This window comes from Protopterus annectens, chromosome 6.part0 (genome assembly GCF_019279795.1).
Source record: "Protopterus annectens isolate FY-2018-M chromosome 6.part0, PAN1.0, whole genome shotgun sequence".
NCBI lineage: Eukaryota > Metazoa > Chordata > Ceratodontiformes > Protopteridae > Protopterus > Protopterus annectens.
In genome coordinates this window covers 1,533,651,070-1,533,675,273 of record NC_056737.1, presented here as the reverse complement: position 1 = coordinate 1,533,675,273, position 24,204 = coordinate 1,533,651,070, and the positions used below count along the sequence as shown (strand labels likewise).

General features: G+C 42.8%; 1 protein-coding gene across 1 annotated transcript in view; it reads left to right on the top strand.

Moving 5' to 3' along the window:
• The window catches only part of LOC122804843 (protein mono-ADP-ribosyltransferase PARP9-like), a 1,196,663-nt gene that overhangs the window by 1,010,945 nt on the left and 161,514 nt on the right, over nt 1-24,204 (top strand). Inside the window, exon 5 of the mRNA XM_044074996.1 lies at nt 9,382-9,600. Within this exon, the coding sequence (XP_043930931.1) occupies nt 9,382-9,600 (219 nt within the window). The remainder of the gene's footprint in view (nt 1-9,381; nt 9,601-24,204) is intronic.

Here is a 24,204-nt window from a genome sequence, read left to right as displayed (position 1 = left end):
ACTGCAGCTGGCTGCCTGGAACATTGCATAAGACAAAACAACCCAGATTTATCTCAAAGGGTTAAAGACATTATCTTGGAGGCTCGCAGAACCTCAACAAGGAAAACTTATTCAGCCAAATTCAAAAGATATCTCATTTGGAGTGCAGCAAAAGGAGAAAATGTGTCACTGGTAAACATAGCTAACATCCTGGAATACTTGGCAGAGCTTTTCCACAATGGCCTGTCCTATTCTTCCATTAAGATTCATGCATCAGCTATTTCAGCAGAATACAACATGGACCCTCCAGTCTTCTCACATCCTCTACTCAGGCAGTTTCTGAGAGGAATTAAAAATGTAAAACCGCCAAGGAAGCCACCATTGCCCGCATGGGACTTGAACTTTGTGCTAGAAAAGTTGACACTCCCTCCTTTCGAGCCAGCAGCAACAGCAGAATTACAGTACTTATCATGGAAAACTGCTTTCCTGCTTGCAATCACTTCAGCAAGAAGGGTTTCTGAACTACAGGCATTAATGGCAGTACAGCCCTTCCTTATCTTCCATCAAGACAGAGTGTCCATGAGAACTAATCCTACTTTTATGCCAAAGGTGGTCTCCAGGGTATCTTTAAACCAAGCTATCCACCTGCCTACATTCTTCCCCAACCCACAGAACAGGGGAGAAAGACTATTACATACCTTGGATGTACATAGGCAATTGCGCTACTACCTGGACAGTACCAAGAGCAATAGAAAAACTGACCAGCTACTGGTAGCATATGCAACAGGAATGGAAGGAAAAGCAATTTCAAAACAGACAATCTCTAAGTGGATAGGAAATTGCATTAGATTTTGTTACTCTTACCATGGAAAGACAACTCCAGAAAACATCAGACCTCACTCCACAAGGGCTACAGCCACTACTACAGCTTTTCAGGAGTGGCTACCAAAGACATTTTAGAGGCTGCTACTTGGAGCTCCGTGCATACATTTGCCAAGCATTATAATCTGCCTTTATACTCCAGATCCCGAGCAGGTTTTGCCACTGCTGTTTTGCAAGGGATCTTAACTACACCATAATCTTATTATTCCTCCTCCCCCAGTTTGGCTATGGTATTCTACCCATTTGTTAGGACTGCAGATGCATCCTTGAAGGACATAGTACAGTTTTGTACCTACCATAAATGTAGATGTCCGAGAGGTATGCATCTGCAGTCAGGATTACCCTCCCTCCTTCCCCTCTGTGGTACTCCTAGGGTATTTGCCCATCTTCTAGCTAGCTGGGGGAATCTATTATGGTGTATTTGTTTGTATATATGTATACACATGTTTATTTTTATTTGCTCTCTCTTATTTGGAAACTATTACATTTATCCAAATTTAGCCTTCCTAGAGGGCACCTGGCATCTGGGGCAAGAAACACTGAGGAAAATGGCGTCGGCTGATACCTTTATACCCGAAGAACTGCAGCTATGACGTCGGGTGAAGTGCAACATCAGCCGAGGCCAGACCCAGACTTTGGAATCCGGCCGACCGAAGGGCTGCCTGACGACAGGACAACCCATTTGTTAGGACTGCAGATGCATACCTCTCGGACATCTACATTTATGGTAGGTACAAAACTGTACTTTCTCTTCTGCCTGGTCTACAATGAGTAATCATTCTCCACAAACACTCTGCTGTCTCCCACTTTTAGTATTTTGTCCTTCTGCCACAGTTTTGTCAGAACAAACTTCTCATGCTGGTACGATTGCATCTTTACTATTAAAGGTCTAGGCTGCTTTCTTATAGCCAGGTTTGGAGCATGAACACGAGATGTGCCCTTTCAACTAACAACTCCTGCTGTGGAATACCTGTCCAGTTGCTTATTTGTACTTTCATAAAAGCAATGCAGTCTGTTCCTTCCAGCTTCTCTGATGTAGCTGAAAATCTCAGGTTTTCCCAGCGTGCTCTGTCTTCTAATTCTGTTATTTTTTAAAACATCTCTTCCTGAGCAGTCTCGTATTCAGCCAGCCTTTTCTTCATTTCAGACTCTGATTTTTGTAGCATTATAACCACATCTGAATATCTTTTTAAAGCTTCTTCCATTTTTCCAGCCTTTTGTTGATATACTCCATCAGTGTTTCGTTTACTTCAACCAGGTCTGTATGCAGTTGTCTTATATCTTCTTGTAGGTTACTGAAAGTCATGTCTGGAGATTGCATTACATTTTGCTGAACAGCTACAGAACTTTTCCCAGTCAGTGTTTCTTCCTCACTTTTTGTAGCTGCTTTTTTTCCAGGTGCTCTGTATTTATTTTTCCTGGCATCCAGGCAGTATATTTACTAGCCAGTAACTGAAATGTACCCATAAACACAAAAGTCTACTGAAACTTCCCTGTTGAGTTTCTGTTTTCACACTGGGAGAGCTAGAGTAGCTACTCAATGTGGAGCCATCTTGGAAGCCCTCAACTGATATTGTGTTGTCATGTAGCACAGAATGGAAGGACATACCTGCCCCATCTGGACAAATAGAGAATGCTGGGTAGGTGTAGCCTCAACATTAACATTTAGAGAAGGAGGAATACAAGGGTCCCAGCCCTATCCCAAAAAGGGTCATTCTTGTGCAGAAAATTATAGTGGCTGAATTTCTCTCTCTCTCTCTGTAGGATTCAGAAATTTGTGATCACTATTACTGAATACTGTGCTTTCTTCTGTCTATATGTATGCTTGCCATCTCAGTTTTTTTTATTATGGTTCTGCTGTATAGTCATGTGGCAACCCTGCCCACAATTAAACTTTTTTTGAGTAGCCAGGTGATTACTACTGCTGCTACTGTCTTTGCTCAAGGAAGTTCCTGGGCTAATTGCTTTTGAGCACATTCTGTTTTTGTGTTTTGTAAATGGTTGCCTTTCTGTGCTAAAGACCATTTTCAAGAAAAGCTCCTCAGTGATTACAGACAAAGCTATACGGATTATATCCTATATAGAATGTAAACACACAGCTTCAGCTACTGCAGCAATGATTACTATGAAGAACATAGTACAGTTTTGTAAGTAAACTTACTGTAACAGTAGATGTTTGAATGGTCATTGCTGCAGTAGCCTGATCTGTATGAGTGATATACTGCATAGGATGTAATAGCCGCTACTGGCTGTTAGATCCTTTGCAGGATGCAACACATAGCTCAGGCTCCTGCAGCAGTAATCAGTATGAAGAACATCATGCGTACTCCACACAGTTAGTAACCACAGGTTTGTATTAAGCCAGAGCTCTAGAGCTATCAGGATAGTATCAGTAGTAGTAAAGTGGTTACTCAGGAGTTTAACTGTGGTCAGGTTCACCCACTGAGATGCCACACTGATCCATGCCTATCCAGATCAGATGAAGTATTTTTGTGTTCTGAAATTTATGTTATGACTAAGCAGAAATATTTTATAGATTTGCATATACTGTCCAAAGTTCTGATAATACTTTTGAATGCTGAACTACATGGAATTAATGAGTTGGATGAAAACCTATAATAATACTTTGTTATACCCATTATTTCTCCCAAATTTCTCATACAGTACTTCAGATGTCCTTCAAGAATTCAACTGCAGTCATAACATGTGGGTTGTCCTGCCTCAGGCAGCCCTCGGTCGGCCGGACTCCAAAGTCTGGGTCCGACGTCGGCTGATGTCGCATTTCTCTCCGTCAGAGCGGCTGGAGTATATAAGCATCAGCCGACGCCATTTTCTCCAGTCTTTCTTGCCGCACGGTGCCCGAAGCAGAAGCAGTTCGCAAGTGCCGGTCAGTCAGCTCCTGTATTCTGCGATACCGAAGTCATCAAAAAAGCTAAGTACCCCGTTGGGGACCTTTCCTTGCCTCAGCCGATGTCAGAAATTACTGAAAAAGTTAACAATTGTCTTTTTTGTGGTAAACAAATACCTCATAAGGTTTTCCACTCTTACTGCCTCCCTTGCTTGGGCCCAGACCACGACGTCTCGGCCTGTGTAGCCTGTGCTCGCTTCAACAAGCGCACTCTCAGGCGCGGGCGGAGTTCGCTGAAGGTTTTTTTCGGCGATAAATTTGCTTACACCATGCCATCGGATCTTCCGACATCGCAAACCCCCAAAAAGTGAAAAGACCGGGACCGACATCCTCGGCCCGCGTCTACCACCGACTCCACGCCAAATCCTAGCGCGAGTGCTCCGGTTCCCTCTGAGGCGGTCTCTCCACTGCTCCGAACCGAAGACACCGCATTACCGGCGACTCCGATTCCAGACATTACTCCGACACCAGTTATATACTTTCCTCCGGATACCGAAACCGAGGAAATGCCCGAGACCATTGCTGTAGACAAGGTCACTCCTGCACGTGGAGCTGCCAGGCCTCCTATGGCCATGTCTATTAAGGCCTACACTAGGGCTAAGGCAGCCAGCAAAACAAACATTATTACTTCTAAATCCTTTCCTCAGCCGACTCCGGAGACGCAAATTATGTCCATGGCTGCTGATTTAATTTCCATGATTAGAGGTTCACAGGCCCATCCTGAGAGAGCATCCCAGCCTCCTCCTGATAAAAGGCCCCAGGTTGAACCCTCTGACCCTTCTCCTTCAGATGAAGACTCTGAGGGCTCTGTCCACTCTGATAGCCAGGAAGAGCTCTTCCAGACCTATGAGGACTCGGATGTAGAAGATTCTATCCCTTCGGCCTCCCCTCCTGAGGATATTTCTTTTGGGGAAGTTCTGCACACCATGAGGGAACATTTCAAGTGGCAGGGTCAGGAATTTTCTGATTCTAGGAAACGCCTTAGGACTTTCCTTAAGAAGCCTCAGCACAGGCCCTTAGCTATTCCTCCTGTACTTGATGTTCTGGATGATTTGTATTCTGACTCTAGTGCTACCCCTGATTCTCTTCCTCCTGCTCCAGCCAAGCCAGACAGGTATTACAGGGTCCCTGAAACTCATTCCCATTTATTCAGGGCCCATACTGCTGATTTGGAAACTATTTCACAGGGGCCTAAAGGAGTTTCAGTCTCCACCTCAAAAAATCCTTTGCCCTCCAACAAGGAAGCAAGGTCATTAGAGAGATGGGGCAAAAAGGGTTACACATCCACTACCTTATCTATGAGAGCTTTAAATTGCCTTTTTCATATGTTACAATATCAGGATTATCTCTCAGAAGATTTACAAAAAACATTAGCTTCTCCTGATCCTTTAGACAGGAAGACTTTGCAGGAAGCTGTACATAACACTCAGCAAGTAAGCAATCACTTCTTGCAGTGTGGATATGATGCACTGGAAGCTTCATGTAGGGCAGCTGTGACAGGGGCAGTGATTCGTAGGCATGCTTGGTTAAAAGATCAACCTCTACCAGATCACGTAAAAACAAAACTTCTGGATGCACCTTTGGAAAAGAACAAGCTTTTTGGTGCAAATGCTAAGGATATGTTAAAGACCATTGAAGAAAAAGCAAAATCAGTTCAGACTGTGAAAGATTTCCTCCAGGTTCAACCCCCCAGATTCAGTAGGAATTGGCCTTCAAAAAACTGGTCCTTTCCTAATCCAGAAAAGTTTCAAAGGGGTAAGAACAGACGTGGCCTAGGAAGAGGCCAATACAGAGGCCCTTACAGGGGACGACAATGGCAGCCAGGAAACCAAAGAAGTGACGCAGGGGTTTCACCTGCCCAACAACCACAAACTCAATGACTTTCCTCTACTACCGCCTACCAGGGAACAACTAGAAGCTCCTTGGGAAATTATCTCTGTTTGCAGAAAACTGGCACAGACTGACAAAGGACAAATGGATTTTGGACATTATAGACCGAGGGTACAGGTTTCATTTTCATACCTTACCAAGAAAACAAGGCATGCCAAACCTACCACAAAATCAAAGGGCAGAGGCTATCAAGCAAATCACTCTGCTGACTCGATTGAAAGCAATAGAAAGAGTTCCACAACAAGAACAAGACCTGGGGTTTTACTCAAGACTGTTCCTTGCTCCAAGAAAAGAATCTCAATGGAGACCAATACTGGACTTGTCCGCATTAAACACCTTTCTCATAGTACCAAAGTTCAAAATGCTGACTCTCCAGCAGCTCCTTCCCATGCTGGGCAAGGAGTCGTGGCTGATTACTCTGGACCTCAAGGAGGCATACCTGCATGTCCCTATCAGACACAGCTGCAGAAGATACCTCAGATTTCTTGCAGGGCCAGAACATTATCAATTCTCAGCATTGCCATTTGGCTTATCTACTGCGCCCAGAGTATTTACAAAATGCCTGGCTTCAGTAATTGCTCATTGCAGGCTCCAGGGTACACAAATTTACCCGTACCTGGACGACTGCCTCATACAAGCGGACGACGAATTGATGCTGACAAAAAACCTGGATTATGTCATACGATTACTTCATGCTCTGGGATACACAGTCAACTTCCAAAAGTCAAGACTGCAGCCATCCCAGCAAATAATCTTCTTAGGAGCCAAACTAGACACAGCCTCTCAGATGGCTTACCTGACAGAAGACAAGCAAGAGAAGTTAACTCATTACTTCAAAGGTTTAACAAAACTCACCCAGATGACTGCAAGGAGATTCCTACAGGCCCTAGGTTACATGGCATCCTGCATTCTACTGGTTCCATTAGCAAAACTACACATGAGAAAGCTTCAATGGTACCTAAAAAGCATTTGGTCTCAACACAGCAACAACTTGGAGACAATCATACCACTCATTCCATGCCTACAAAAAGAATTCCTATGGTGGGCCTCGGTGAGCCAGGAAAACACAGGTATGTCATTCAAAAAACCACAGATAACACAGACCATGACTACAGACGCCTCAGACCTTGGATGCGGGCACATGGAAGGCAGGTGTATACAAGGACAATGGTCTCCAAAGGAAACACATCTGCATATAAACCAAAAGGAAATGCTGGCAGTAATGCATGCCATCGAGGCTTTTCAACACCAACTCCAGCAAGGCCATTTAATGATACGGACAGACAACACCACTGTGATGTGGTACATAAACAAGCAGGGGCACCCACTCTTACCCCTTTGCAGACTGACAATGCAGCTTTGGGAGAAATCACTGAGCCTAAACATCCAGTTACAATCCCAGTTTGTTCCAGGAAAAGACAATGTGTTGGCGGACAGCCTAAGCAGGAATTTCACAGATCCACATGAGTGGAGGTTACATCCGAAGGCCTTCAGACAACTCACTTCGACATGGGGCAAGCCAGAAGTGGACCTATTTGCCTCTCACCTCAACCATCTTCTACCAAAATTTTGCACAAGGACATACCATCCAAGAGCTTGGAAAATAGATGCCCTCTCATTCAACTGGAACTCCCTAGCAATCTATGCATTCCCACCTCTGCCACTGATGACCTCAGTATTACTAAAGATCAAAGCAGAGAAGCCCAAGGGAATCATAATAGCTCTGGATTGGCCAAGACAACACTGGTACCCACTACTACATAGCATATGTCACACCAGGAGGTGGGCCCTCCCTCAGTGGCCTCTACTTTTGACTCAACACAATTTCGAAACACTGCATCCAAACCTTCAGACACTGCAGCTAACAGCCTGGGAGATCCCATAAATAACTTCAGCTTATCTCTCTCCAAGGAAGTTCAGCGGATACTAACAGAGGCTCGAAGACCATCCACCAGAAAGGTTTACTTAGCAAAGTGGAAAAGATTCAGCAATTGGAATACCAGCAAGGGACATGATGCATCACTGTTGAACATCCCACTTATTTTGGAATATTTGGCAGATATGTTAAAGAACGGCCTCTCATATTCTTCCATAAAGATACATGCATCTGTTATTTCAGCTAGATACAACACTGATCCTCCTGTTTTCTCTCACCCCTTACTAAGACAATTCCTCAGGGGAATCAAGAACATTAAGCCACCACGAAAGGCCCCAGTGCCAGCCTGGGACGTCAATTTTGTCTTAGAAAAACTGACTCTACCTCCTTTCGAGCCAGCAGCTTCAGTTGACTTGCAATTTCTCTCATGGAAGACAGCTTTCCTGTTGGCAATTACCTCAGCAAGAAGGGTTTCGGAGCTACGGGCCCTAATGGCAATACCACCCTTTATTATTTTCCATAGAGACAGGGTTTCATTAAGGACCAACCCTACTTTTATGCCAAAGGTGGTATCTAGGGTTTCTCTAAATCAAGCCATTCATCTGCCTGCTTTCTTCCCCAATCCTGAGAATAAGGGGGAAAGACTTTTGCATACCTTGGACATTCACAGACAACTTCGATACTACCTGGACAGAACCAAGGCCAGTAGGAAGTCTGAGCAACTTTTTGTAGCTTACGCCCCTGCAGTCCAAGGAAAAGCAATTTCAAAACAGACTATTTCAAAATGGATTGGACATTGCATCAGATTCTGTTATTCCTTTCATGGAAAGACTGTTCCAGCCAATGTCAGACTGCATTCCACCAGAGCTACAGCCACCTCTACAGCTTTTTTAAGAGGGGTGCCTACCAAGGACATTCTAAAAGCTGCTACATGGAGCTCCGTGCATACATTCTCCAAACACTACAATCTCCCTCTATATTCCAGATCCAGAGCAGGCTTTGCTTCGGCAGTCCTGCAGGGTTTGATTGCCATACCATCTCTTTCCTAGAGCATACCTCCTCCCCCAGCTAAGCTATGGTATTCTACCCACATGTTATGACTGCAGTTGCATTCTTGAAGGACATAGTACAGTTTTGTACCTACCATAAATGTAGATGTCCGATAGACATGCAACTGCAGTCGGATTTTCCCCCCCTCCATACCCCTCTATGCCTAGGGTCCACTCCTATCCCTGTTACTCTTAGCTGGGGATATCTGTTATGGTGTATTTGTTTTATTGCTCATTTATTTGTTTGGAATCCTGTTTTTGTTTTCCAATTTGATTACAGCCTTCCTTGGAGGGCACCTGGCATCTGGGGCAAGAAACACTGAAGAAAATGGCGTCGGCTGATGCTTATATACTCCAGCCGCTCTGACGTCTGAGAGAAATGCGACATCAGCCGACGTCGGACCCAGACTTTGGAATCCAGCCGACCGAGGGCTGCCTGAGGCAGGACAACCCACATGTTATGACTGCAGTTTCATGTCTATCGGACATCTACATTTATGGTAGGTACAAAACTGTACTTTTCCTATTTGTTCACACTGATTAAGTTTTGTCTTTATTACCACCTTTATATTATGTAATGTGCACCCTAATAAATACATTGAAAAACATGATCAGCAGTTTTGATTCTGGGATCAAAATTATGCATTTTTTGACTTCTTTTAAAAGTTTTTCATTTTTCTTTCTGTACATTGTCATTTCTGTACAGTGTATAAATTATAAAAGTTCAACTTGGTCCATGTGTAAGTGAAATGTAGCTGTCAACCTTGTTTTCTAATGACAAATTTGATTTTTTGCAGGTTCTAGAGGAAGTTATGAAAACATGTCTAGAATATGCACAGAAGGACAAATTGTCCACCATTTCTTTTCCTGCCATAGGAACTGGTAAACTAGAATTTCCTAAATCAGTAGTAGCAGAAGTCATGATACAGGAAGTAATCAGCTTTGCTAAACTGAACAGGAGCTGCAAGCTTGACGTATACTTTGTTCTTTTTCCTGAAGATCTTGAAACAGTGAAGGTAAAGAGTTATTTTTTTTTTTTCTGTAATAGTGGTTTGTCCTACTTTAGTGAAAGAAAGAAAACATTTTGCAATGAACAGTCAGTACTCTAGGTGTATGTGTCTATGGTTTGTGTATAGGAAATAAGTTAATAAGGTATACATTATCATATTTCATTGCATGCATCAGAGACATGAAACTGTTGACCAGGTATGCTCACTCCCGTCAGAAGTACAAACACGCCTTCACTCAAAGGATTCAGCATATAAACTACAGCAGTAATTCAGACTTTTGAAACAATGTGGCAGATAGGAAGTAGTCCCTATTTATTCCATTTTTCTGTATTTATAAAATACAAGATTAACTTCATATTTTCTTTCAAGAATAAAACATTATTGAGAACTGTAACCCCTCATCTACTCAAAATAAATGTAACAATTCAGTATGTACTGTAATTGTTCAATAAGAAACTACACTGCTAAGTCGTATAATAAATGCGTTTGCATTTAACATTATCAAACAATATGTATCCATCATTTTAATATGCAAACCAGTGCATATTGAGCATTTATAAATTTAGAATTGTGGAAAGCTTAAGAATAATATAAGAAAACAATGCATGTTAATCCTGTGTGGATTTTTATAATTACAGTGAGAAACACCTCATCTCTGCACTACTCTCTCATCAAACACATCAACAAGTATAGTGATATCTAAACTAAACAAACTACTGTAATATTACATTCTTCCTTAATCCCCTCACTGAACTGCAGGCATGACCATTAAGCTTCCTGCTTATAACCCACGTGCATCATTTATCTTGTTTCATAGCATTTTGCATTCAACTCTCAAACTTACATATCTGTTTCTCCCTGTCATTTCTTCTTCCACCTTCCTATCATGTCACTTTCTTCTCCTTCCCCATTCACCTTCCACCAATCTTAAGCAATCTCATTCCCATCTCTGATGTCCTGTACCCTTGACAGTCTTTTTTACCCACCTTACACTTTTTCTCTAAAGCCGAAACTGCTCTACCTCTTTTTTCCATTACTTTGCCATTACCATCTATATCCATTCTGCTACTAATATCAACTCCTTTCTCTCTTCTGTAGTCCGTCTGTTCCCTTCACTTCTCTTTCCACCTGAAATAAACGTAATAGTGAACTGTAGCTAATGTTTCTGTCATACATATCCAGCTCTTGGCACAGAGGAGCGAAGCTCTGACTGTGACCCAGGTAACTCAAGTTCATTTAGCAGCTTAGGTGCTGGATGAGCCAGGTGTATGGGATGCTTTTGAGTGGCCTCTGTCCACTTAACCACCCAAGGGAGGCATAAAAGAGGGGTGTATGTTCAGACACACTTCAGTGGTTCATCTTTATAGTCAAGAGATGCACAGGGTGTGATGTCTACAGGATGGCAGGGCTTTGGCTGAGTCACACATGGCGGCATGGATGGTGCATCACAGGCCCAGTGCACACCAACCCTTTGGACAGTATGTGTATATACAGCGGGAGGAATTGGGCCATAAAATAAAAACACTTCCTTAGCAGTAGTGTGAAACTACCCTAGGATGCCTCAGTCTCTTCACTGGCTCTGAACATGGTCAGAGTTAATCCTTGCGAGGAAGGTTGGGTTTGGTAAACTGAGTGAAACAGGGGAGTTACTGGGAGTAGCTAATGGTCAGCTGTGGGGTAGCCGAAATGTAACCCCCCCAAAAAAAATCTAATATTTCAACCATACACCTCCTTTACAGCTTCATAGTTTCTTACTTAGCTTACAGGCAAAGGAGACCATCAAAAAGCTCAGGCACATCACTTGATGCTGGTGTGAAACTGACAGTCCTCCATTAAGTAGATTTATTTGCATGTCCTTGGTGGAAATGTATGATCATCCATCCAGATTGGTTTTGATTATTGTTAAGGAAGTACTCTACTTGATATGTATGGGCAGCATGATGTCCTTCAAGGATGCATCTGCAGTCATAACAAATGGGTTGTCCTGGCCTCAGGCAGCCCTTCGGTCGGCCGGATTCCAAAGTCTGGGTCTGGCCTCGGCTAATGTCGCACTTCACCCGACGTCATAGCTGCAGTTCTTCGGGTATAAAGGCATCAGCCGACGCCATTTTCCTCAGTCTTTCTTGCCGCGTGGCGCCCGAAGCAGAAGCTGTTCGCAAGTGCCGGTCGGTCAGAACCAGAGATTGCTACTACCGAAGACTTCTAAAAAGCTAAGTACCCCGTTGGGGACTCTTTCTTGCCTCAGCCGATGTCAGAAAAAGTGAATAACTGTTTAACTTGTGGGAAACAAATACCTCATAAAGATTTCCACTTTTACTGCCTACCTTGTTTGTTTAGGCCCAGACCACGACATAGCAGCTTGTCTAGCCTGTGCTTCCTTCAACCGACGGACACTTAGACATCGGTCGGAGTTTGCAGAGGAGTTTTTCGGCTCCGCTTTTGCTTATATCATGCCGTTGGAGACTCCGACTTCACATTTAGCTAAAAAGCGTAAGGAAAAGGACCGACACTTGCGGTCCGTGGTTTCGGCCGAAACAGCGGTTAAGCCAACCGCGAGTGTCTCGGTTTCAGCTGAAACCGAGTCTGCGGTTCTTCCTTTGGCCGAAAACATGCCTCCTACTACCGAGGCCTCTTCCAGCATGGCTGAATCTGCTACTGAAATTCCACCTGCTCTTACAGTTTCTCAGGATTTATCAGAATCTATCCCCCTAGATGTATCTACTCCTGCACGTGGAGCTGCTAGGCCCCCTGCATCCATGTCAATTAAGGCTTTTGCCAGGGCTAAAGCAGCTAAATCTTCAAAGGCCGTGCCTACTAAAGCCCCCTCTCACAGGCCTAGCTCTAGTACTCAAATGCTTAGTCTAGCAGAGGATCTCATTTCTTTGATCAGGGGAACCCAGTCTCACCCTGACAGGGCCTCTCACCCCCCTCCAGAGAAGAGGCCTAGAGCAGAGCCCCCTGAGCCAGTTTCTACTGATTACTCCTCAGATGATTCAGAAAATACAAACCCTCCAGAGGGCCCTTATTCTCCATATGAGGACTCTGATGCAGAAGACTCCATTCCTTCTGCCTCTCCTCCTGAGGAATTTTCTTTTGGGGAAACCTTGCATGCTATGAGGGAATAATTTCAATGGCAGGGACAGGATTTTTCAGACTCTAGGAAAAGGCTTAGGACCTTTTTGCATTTGCCACAGCATAGGCCTTTAGCCATTCCTCCAGTACTTACAGTTGTGGATGATGCATTTAATGATGCTTGTACTGCTCCTGATTCACTTCCTCCGGCCCCTGCTAAGCCCGACAGATACTACAGGGTTCCGGACACACATTATCACTTGTTTAAGGCTCCTTTTGCAGATCCTGAAACTATTTCACAGGGCCCCAAGGCCGTAGCAGCTACCTCTGCCAAAAACCCCTCCCTCTGAAAGGGAATCTAGGGCCTTAGAGAGATGGGGTAAAAGTTTATACTTCTGCTACTCTTTCGGCTAGGGCCTTAAACTGTCAATTCCACATGATTCAGTATCAGGAATTTATGTTAGATCAGTTAACTAAAAAACTGTCCTCGCCTGAACCTTTAGACAAAGTCTGTTCAGGAAATGGTACATAACATTCAGCAGGTCAGTAATCATTCCTTAAAATGCGGCTATGATGCACTGGAGGCTTCCTTTAGATCAGCTATGACTGGTACAGTGATCAGAAGGCATGCATGGTTAAAAGAGCAGTCCTTACCAGACCATGTAAAATCAAAGCTCCTAGATGCTCCCATGGATAAGCACAATTTGTTTGGCTCCCCTGCACAGCAAGTGCTGAAGAAGGTGGAAGAGAAAGCAAAATCTGTCCAGACAGTCAAGGATTTCTTACAGGTCCAGCCACCAAGGTTTAGTAGGAACTGGCCTTCCAAGAACTGGTCCTTTCCAGACACCACCAGAGCACAGAGAGGCAGGAATAGGCGCCCAAGAGGTAGAGGTCAATCCAGAGGTGCCTACAGGGGACGACAGTGGCAGCCTAACAACCAGCGAAGTACTGCCACAGATCCAGCCACTACCACTTCCACAGGACAATCACAGTGACTTGGCTCTGAAACCTCCTACCAGGGAACAACTAGAAGCACCCTTAGGCGGAAAGCTAGCCTTATTTTCAGTAAACTGGCATTACATTAAGGGAGACAAATGGATTTTACAGACAATAGACAAAGGTTACAGGTTTCACTTCCATACTCTACCAAGGAAGAGAGGAATGCCAAACCTACCTCCAAATCAAAAGACAAACGCTCTACAACAAATAGACCACTTAATAAGGATGAGAGCTATAGAAAAGGTACCGTCTATGGAACAAGGGCAAGGATTTTACTCCAGACTTTTCCTGGTGCCAAGAAAGGAAAACCAATGGAGACCTATTCTCGACCTGTCCGCTCTGAACACATATCTCATTGTTCCAAAATTCAAAATGCTGACCCTACAGCAGCTTCTTCCCATGCTGGGCAAGGAGTCTTGGCTGGTGACTCTGGATCTCAAGGAGGCATACCTGCACGTCCCCATACGACCAAATTGCAGAAGATACCTCAGATTTCTTGCAGGATCAGAGCATTATCAATTCTCAGCATTGCCTTTTGGCTTATCTACTGCGCCCAGAGTATTCACGAAATGCCTGGAATCAGTAATTGCTCATTGCAGGCTTCAGGGAATTCAAGTTTATCCATACCTGGATGACTGCCTGTTACAAGCGGACAGCAAAGACAAATTAACAAAAGATTTGAAAAAGGTTATTCACCTGCTGCAAGCCCTGGGATACACAGTCAACATAAAAAAGTCAAGGCTGATACCATCCCAAAGGATAACCTTCCTGGGTGCAGAACTGGACACATTAAACCAGATGGCATTCCTCACAGCAGAAAAAAGAAGCAGCTACCACTTTATTTCATGGCATTAACAACGCAGAACCAGCTTACAGCAAGGAAAATCCTGCAAGCCTTGGGTTACATGGCATCCTGCATAATATTAATTCCACATGCCAGACTACATATGAGGAAGTTGCAATGGTACCTGAGGAATTTATGGTCTCAGCACAAGCACAGCCTAGAAACCCAAATTCCAATAATTCCATGCCTGAAACAAGAATTCCAGTGGTGGGCCCAGGCCTGTCAATTGAACAAAGGGCTGCCCTTCCACAGGCCTCACCCAAGCCAGACTATCACCACGGACGCCTCAGACCTCGGTTGGGGGGCACACATGGTGGACAAGTGCATACAAGGCTTATGGACTCAAGACCAGATGAACCTACACATAAACCAAAAAGAGATGCTGGCAGTAAAACAGGCAATTCAGACATTCAGACCATTTCTTCAACAGGGTCATTTGCTGATAAGGACGGACAACACCACAGTTATGTGGTATATCAACAAACAGAGAGGCACACATTCATATCCTCTGTGCCGGATGGCAATGGATCTCTGGAATGTGGCCCTGAGCATCAACATTCAGCTCCAAGCCATATTTGTGCCAGGAAAAGAAAATATACTGGCAGACATCTTAAGCAGAACCACCACGGATGCCCACGAGTGGATGCTGCATCCAGACATCTTCAAAACCATCACAAGGAAATGGGGACAACCAGAAATAGACCTGTTCGCATCCCCACACAACCACCAATTGGAAAAATTCTGCACAAGGACATACCACCCACTTGCTTGGAAGGTGGACTCTCTATCCTTCAGTTGGGAAAACCTGACAGCATATGCATTCCCACCTCTTCCTTTGATGCACAAAGTGCTACTGAAGATCAAAGAAGATCACCCGAGGATCATCTTGATTGCTCCAGATTGGCTGAGGCAACATTGGTACCCGCTACTGAGGAGTATGTCCCGGGAACACGCATGGCCTCTACCCCTACTGCCAACACAGAACAAATTAAAAATCCTGCATCCAAACTTGAAAACACTACAGCTAGCTGCTTGGAACATTATATAAGGAAAAATAACCTAGATTTATCTCAAAGGGTTAAAAGACATTATCTTGGAGGCTCGCAGACCCTCAACAAGGAAAACTTACTCAGCAAAATGGAAAAGATATCTCATTTGGAGTGCAACAAAAGGAGTGGAGGCATCATTGCCAAACATAGCTAACATCCTGGAATACTTAGCAGAGCTTTTCCACAATGGTCTGTCTTACTCCTCCATTAAGATTCATGCATCAGCAATTTCAGCAGAATACAACATGGATCCTCCAGTCTTTTCTCAACCTCTACTCAGGCAGTTTCTCAGAGGAATTAAAAATGTAAAGCCACCAAGGAAACCACCATTGCCTACTTGGGATTTGAACTTTGTGTTAGAAAAGTTGACACTACCCCCTTTGAACCAGCAGCAACAGCAGAATTACAGTACTTATCTTGGAAAACTGCATTCCTGCTTGCAATCACTTCAGCTAGAAGGGTTTCTGAATTACAGGCATTAATGGCAGTACAGCCCTTCCTTATCTTCCATCAGGATAGAGTGTCCATGAGAACTAATCCTACCTTTATGCCAAAGGTGGTCTCCAGGGTATCATTAAACCAAGCAATACACCTACCAACATTCTTCCCCAACCCGCAGAACAGGGGGGAAAGATTGCTGCATACCTTGGATGTACACAGACAATTGCGCTACTACCTGGACAGAACCAAGAACAATAGAAAAACTGACCAGCTTCTGGTAGCATATGCAACAGGAATGGAAGGAAAAGCAATTTCAAAACAGACAATCTCAAAATGGATAGGAAATTGCATAAGATTTTGTTACCCTTTTCATGGAAAGGCAACTCCAGAAAACATCAGACCTCACTCCACAAGGGCTACAGCCACTACTGCAGCTTTCTTACGAGGAGTGGCTACCAAAGACATTTTAGAGGCTGCTAATTGGAGCTCCGTGCATACATTTGCCAAGCATTATAATCTGCCTTTATACTCCAGATCCCGAGCAGGTTTTGCCACTGCTGTTTTGCAAGGGATCTTAACTACACCATAAAACTCTTAGTGCCTCCTTAGTGCCTCCTCCCCCAGTTTGGCTATGGTATTCTACCCATTTGTTAGGACTACAGATGCATCCTTGAAGGACATAGTACAGTTTTGTACCTACCATAAATGTAGATGTCCGAGAGGTATGCATCTGCAGTCAGGATTACCCACCCTCCTTCCCTCTGTGGTACTCCTAGGGTATTTGCCCATCTTGTAACTAGCTGGGGGAATCTATTATGGTGTATTTGTTTGTATATATGTATATACATGTTTATTTCTATTTGCTCTCTATTGTTTGGAAACATTTGCATTTATCCAAATTTAGCCTTCCTAGAGGGCACCTGGCATCTGGGGCAAGAAACACTGAGGAAAATGGCGTTGGCTGATGCCTTTATACCCGAAGAACTGCAGCTATGACGTCGGGTGAAGTGCGACATCAGCCGAGGCCAGACCCAGACTTTGGAATCCGGCCGACCGAAGGGCTGCCTGAGGCCAGGACAACCCATTTGTTAGGACTGCAGATGCATACCTCTCGGACATCTACATTTATGGTAGGTACAAAACTGTACTTTCTAGAAACAGGGCTTGATGGTATAAATGGATGGAGCCCTAATTGTGACCCATGTGACCAGGGTTTGATTAGCAGCCTCAGCACTGGAAGAACTGGGCGGGGAGAGGAAGACTGAAATGGCATACTTCACTCCCCTATCTCTAGGAGTGAGAGGGTAGCTTGCATATAAGGGCACATTTGTGGTACGACCTCTCTTGTGGAGACCAGAGAGAGTACTGCTCCTGCTTCAGGAGAATGGACAAGGTTGCTTCTGTGTGGAACTCCCCTTGTGGAAATGAGGGGAACATCCTCCTGTATCTACCTTTTGCATGCCCCTCTTGGGTGTTTTGCCAAGTGTGTGTGGGAGTTAGGCTGTACAATAAGAAAGTCTTGAACCACCCCTTATGACTGGCTGTCTGTTATCCCCTTGTATTAAATCCTTGTCTCAGAAATGGGGAACAAGTAGTATCAGTGGCTAGGAGGGGCTGATGATCAACAGGTAGTGGGCACAAAGACAGCAAAAAAAAAATCTTTATAATTTCCCTGCATAACTATCTCCAAGCTCCCTACCTTTTCATTAGGCATCCTTCTCTACTCCTCTGCACCAACAAATAAGACTCACTGGAGGTAGAGGTCCCTAAGTCAACATATTCCCAGCCTGTGAAATAAGTTACCACTACAGGTCATGCACTTCATGTGCTTTGACTAGTCTTGATGATTGGAGGGGTAGATGCAAATTTACATCGAGGTTATCATATATAGCCTTGTTTGATTTGGTAGTGGAGTACTATTATATGCTTGAAAAAGATGTCAAGACCTTTCAAACTTGTCTACTTAAAGGTGTCTATGGCAAGATGAACATTGCATGGTTCCTCTGATTGCTTGTCTAGTATTGCTGCTATGTTATAGAAGAACAACAGTATATGGATATGAGAAATTCCTTGACTAATTTGGTGGCTTATAAGTAAAGATAGACTATAATCCCTTGCAAATGTAATAAAAACTTTTGTACAAGGTACCTTGTGAATTACAACGGATACAGAACAGGATTACAAATAATGTTCTCTTATCTGTAAGCATGTGATCTCAATATGCACAAGGCGATGAACTATGAAGAGAACCATGTATGTAGATATGTTGAACAGTGTATATTTACCAACACCATGTGAAGGCTTGTTAGAAGAACTAGACATTATTTGGTTAATAGCACAGTTACCAGGGACAGAAGAAAAAGAGAAATAATTTCAGGGATGTGCTAGCACTAATTTAGAAACATGACTGCTAAAAGAATTCACAGTGAGACTTGAGAAAAATCATGAGTAAAAAAAGAAATCCATTCCTGTTTTTCATTCAAGGAGGATGCACATTGTTTCTTAGACTAAATATCAAAACGAACAAAGTAATAGTTCTCAACCAGTTGAGCAGGTAAATGCTTCAGAAAGTTACTGCATCACATCCAAGAATAATAAAGTGTAAGTAAGAAATAAGAAAGTATCTGCTGACTTGGGGGGGGGGGGGTAAATTCAGCTAAAAGGTTCAGGATATACATAATTCATGCCTTAATAATATGAGAGAAGTGTAATAAAACCCATTACCAGATTGTCCCTGGATAAGAGCAGACACAGATTTATTTCATTTCATTTCATAGAAACAGTATATTTCATATGTGTAGATTGCTGTTCTAAATACCATGAAGTCCACATTCTGAAAATGGGATATCTGATGGTATCTCTGGCAGTGATTCAAAGTATATGAGCCAAGAATTTAAATGATACTCATTTGGATGAGAATTTAAGCATGTAACTTAAAGCCTACAATCAAATGGAGAAGTGTAACGTAAACCCTACAATCAAATGGAGAAGTGTTGAGGTCTATTCTGACAATGAAGAATCTGATGAGACAGGGGCTGTGGGGACTTTCATATCACAATTTTGAATATAGGAGTACTGCATTGAAAGGGCTTGTTCTTTCACCAACTCAGCTTGGTAGACTTCTTTGAGAAGGTCACCAAAGCAATGGATGAGGGCAGAATGGTTCACACTGCCTACTTTGACATGGCCAAGGCATTTGACAAAATACCTCACTTAGACATTGTTGATAAACTCAAGAGGTTAGGTTTAAACCCTTATGCCACCTGGTGGCTAGCCAGCTGACTCACAGACAGGACCCAAGTAGTTAGAATTAGAGAGTCCACCTCTACAAAGAGGCCAGTCTTCAGCAGAGTCCCTCGGAGATTGGTCCTGGGACTGCTTCTTTTTTTGCATCCGCTTCACTGAAGTCAAGGCCAATCTCATGGGTCCCTGGCTGACCAAATTTAATTAGGAGCAGTCATTGACTCCCTCACTGGCACTAATGTTCTCCAACAAGGGTTAATGCATAATAATATATTTTGGGATGTTAGCTACCCCTGGGAACTATCTTCTTGATAACATACCCGTACGAGTTGACCCGCTAATCAGGGCCTTGGGGATACACGGCGGCAGTTATCTAGCCTCTTACCATCATGTGTCTGTGGTAGTGGGGAAATCATTCTATATTATGCAACTTATAAATAAAGGTATATACATGGAGATCTTTGTTCTGCTGTATTCGGCAGACCTATCATTGAGCACAGTGCCTCCTTTGGTATGTATCCGACCAGGCACATGCACAGGGGTTCCTCACTAAAAGAATACAGGGCATAAATAACATAGGTTCATAGATTAGTACTAGGCTAACTAGCCTTGTGGGCCATTTCACACCTAGCCAATTACCCCACATCAGAATCAAACCTTGCACCTTGTGTCTGTAAGGTAAACACCTTAACCATTATGCTATCCTCCCAACCTTCAAAGTTATATATTTCATGAATTCTATTAATGAAACATTTTCATGCATCCATCTTTCCCTTCTTCTCATCTGCTTCTGCTAATTAAGAGTCTTATTTTTATGCCATTATAGATTCATAGATTAGTGCTAGGCTAACTGCCCTTGTGGGCCATTTTAAGCCTAGCCAATTACCCCATGTGAGAATCAACCCCTGCGCCTTGTGTTTGTGAGATAAACACCTTAACCATTATGCCAACCTCCCACCCCCTCATGCCCTATGCAAACCACCTCAAAGCCCTATCATCTATGCCTGGCATACAGGGCATCATCAGACCCCATCCTGATGGACCTCCTGCATATCCACAAAACAGACAACACCAGAATTACCCATTTTAAAGATTTAAACACTTGAACTTTGCCTGTGATATAAATTGGACCTGCTGCAGGGACAGTTATATATCCCAGAGATTAGCCCTTCTCTGGAACAGGCTCTCCATCCATGTGAAGCAGAGTTCCTCACTAACCAGATTCAAGTGCAACTTGGACAGTTGGTTGGGGAATAGACAATTCAACCCTGATTTGGCACCTGTGTCTCTAATGGACAAAAGCAGTCTATAAAATGGTTCATCCCCCAGGCCTATGCTTGTAAATATTTAATCTCCCATGCCCGTGCTTACACTTACCAAGGGTACTATAACTTATCAAAAACTTGGGATGCAAGGCTAGGCTTAAAAAGGCCCCAGTGGGTCATTCCTCTGGTGCACACCTATGAACCTATTAACGTCTAATGAAGAGAGTGAACAGTATGTTACCCACACTAGCTATTTTACTAAGGCCAGAGAATGAAAGCGTATTCACAGAATGCAGGGATAGAATTGGGAAAGACAGTACAGTGTAAGTAAACTTACCATAAGAGTAGATGTTCAAATGATCACTGCTGCAGTAGCCTTAGCTATATGGGTTATATCCTGTATAGGATGTAACAGCCAGCCAGTTTCCAAAGCTTCAGGGCACCTTCCATGTACCCAACCCATCAGTCAGCTCAAGCTTTGCTATATAAAAGACAGGTTTGGATACCAAGTCATTCAGAGTTTTCATGCCAACAGAGAGAAGCAGGCCTGAAAGGACAATGGCAGGAATAACAAAAATAAATGTCTACATGCTGGCATAAACAGCACACCATAAAAACAAGGGGGCTGGAGGGAGAGGGTACTGCAGCAATGATCATTTGAACATCTACTGTTATGGGAAGTTTACTTATACAATTGTACTGTGTTCATCATATTTTAAACACTTTTATTAAGTTCTGACTTAAGACATATGCAGACATCCATTAATAGAAAAGAAAACAAAAAATTTATAATTTTCCATTTACTTACATTATACATCACTTATCCTTTCTTTCTTTACAGCTGTTATCAGTCCAGCATTATCTAAATTGCTAAATTCCTGCCTCCCCTTAAACCTCACTCCTCCTCCTGAACATTATTCTGCATGTACTGTTCCCACAATTTTCATTTATTTCTATGTATTTGCTCCCTCCCTTTTCTAAAGATCCCTTTAGTTTTTTTCTCTCTTTTATAATATTCAATACCTCAGATACAGTTAGTTTAGAGTCTGGTTTCCATTTTCTAGTAATTGCTTTATTTTGGCAGCCAATAGAATTAAACTTAATAAGGCCTTAATATATCTGGGCAATTCAGATCCATTCAACTCAAAAAATATGTCCTTAGTTACAGTCATTTACTCATGCAATGCTTTTGGCAGAGTACTCTGTATGTAGTTTTTAGAATTTGCTAACTTACTACACTTCCAAGTTCCCGGTTACCTCTTTCTTCTCCATCATACCTCCAGCATTTGCTATCTGCCTGAGGAAACATTCTTTGAAGTCTGCTTGGAGTATAAAAAATTCCTTTGCAAACACTTCCAAGCAAAGATACTAAATCTTATGGACTTTGTTGCATGTTTGGGAGGTATACATTTGTCCTCTCATTGTTCTCTTATAAATTGCTTAGCCAGTCTGCCTTCCCAGTCTTTTCTGACTTTATCTGATTGATTTTTATAGTTATCATACAATAATTTTATATGCCCTACTAATTATCCATTTTTTAACAGCAGCTTTGTTCCTAGATTTGACTAAAAACCCCACCGAAGAAGGTTTTTCACTTGAAGATTGCCCTATCCCTTTTTCTTTATCTGTATTCTGATATCAATCCCTAGTAGGAAAGGCATTCTCTAGCCTACATTCCAAACATCTTCTTGACCTCATCCTACTCTATCTATTACATTTCTGGTTCCTTTGTTAGATTTCTCCAGTAAATTCCAGTCCCCTCTTATTTCTGTACCATACTTGCAGTTATCCCTGTTGGCAAAATCTGCTTTCACCATTTTCAAGTTAGCTTAGTTCTTTGAATATTTTTTGCTACTTTATGGGTATAATATTTTTTATGTTATTATCCTCTTTAAGGATCTGCATCCAAAACCCCACTCTCTCTCTATTTCTTGAACTCCTTCCCCCACTTCATCATCAACCCCTTCCATTTTGAATTACAACCTTCTGCTTGTGTTATGTGAATGATCTTTAACTGTGTAGCTGTAAATATCCATTTAAATCTGGTAATCGTAAACCACCTTGTTTTATTGGAAGGATCAGTGTATTCCACATAACTCTTGCCATCTTACCATCTGTCCATCCACAACCTCTTTCTCACATTTTTACACATGGGGTTGGGGTGTCACTCTAACAGTGAGAGTCATCTTGAGCCAAGATTCATACCACCGGGTGGCTAGCCCTGCCATGGCTGTTCTTCTGTACTACACAGTTACACCTCTGGCCAATTAGGAGTCTGTCCATTCTACCTACTGCATGTCTTTGGAATGTGGGAGGAAACCCACGCGAACACGAGGAGGACACGTTGACTCTGCACAGAAGGCACCCCAGTTGAAAATCGAACTAGTGAATCTTTTTTTTTTTTTTTGAGGTGACAATGCTATCCACTGCACCACTGTGCTGCCCACTTGCCCTCTTACCTTCCAAAATAAATTCTTTCAACTCTTTATCTATTATTGCTCACAACTTCTCCTGTGGTTGATAAAAATATGCCTGACACATATATAAAATTAAATAGACTAAAATCATTTTCACTTCTTGTATCTTACTTTCCATATGCATAAACAGAAGCTTCCAGTTTTTCAGTTTTTGTATTATCTTTTGCTTAGTCTTTTCCCACATATCCTTAGCTGCCATAGCAGAACCCTTTTTAATCCATACTCTTAAATACTTCATTTCATTGTGTCCCCATGGGTATTGCTGAACCAACTCGTGTAGGTACACGATTTATAGCTATAGCCTTTGTTTTATCTTCAGTAATTTTATATCACAAAAAGAGTTTAAATTATCTCAAAATAATCCTTTTTCTGGATTTTTCAGGCACAAAATAATGTCATCTGCAGATGAAGCCAACTTTTCTTGGTTGCAATACCAATTATATCCTTGCATTTCTGAGTCCCTTATTTTCTTTGCCAGTGGCTCTAAACATAAAGCATATAACAAAAGGGAGGCACCCCTGCCTGGTTCCTGTGCTCAAAAACAACTTGTCAGAGAGGAACTGTACTGTGTTCATCATATTGATCACTGCAGCAGTAGCCTTAGCTATATGGGCAAGATTACACTAGCTTATTACATTTGGGAGATGTAATGAGAAGAGTACAGGAGCCCATAGAGAATGGCCCTAGCAAAGCCTGATCTAGACCTAGAGAAGGAATCAAGCTTTAAATACTTTGTAAAGGTATGTACAGAGGATCAAGTTGCAGCTTCTAGAGTACTTCTAAAATCTAAAAACAACTGTAGTTGACCCGGATCTACTTTTAAAATGTCGAATATTTCAAAATCCCAAAGACCACAATACTGGGAAGAAAATGCCAAAATTGCAATATCCTGAAACTACAAAACATTGACACCCTAATAAATGGTCTTTCGGCTTTTCCCAGTTAGGGGTCGCCACAGTGGAACTCCGGTCAGCTAATGATTGGCAGTAGGTTTTTACGGTGCCAAGTTGCCAGCACGACACCCAACCTTCAAAGAAGGCACACCCATTCACGCACACACCTACCTGCATGTCTTTCAAATGTCACTCGACCGCAGACAGGACATGTAGACTCCACACAGAAGGCGCTCCAGCCGAGAATCAAATGGGAGAACCTCTTGCTGTGAAGCGACAACGCTAACCACTGCACCACCATAGCATCACACAAAACATTGACACCCA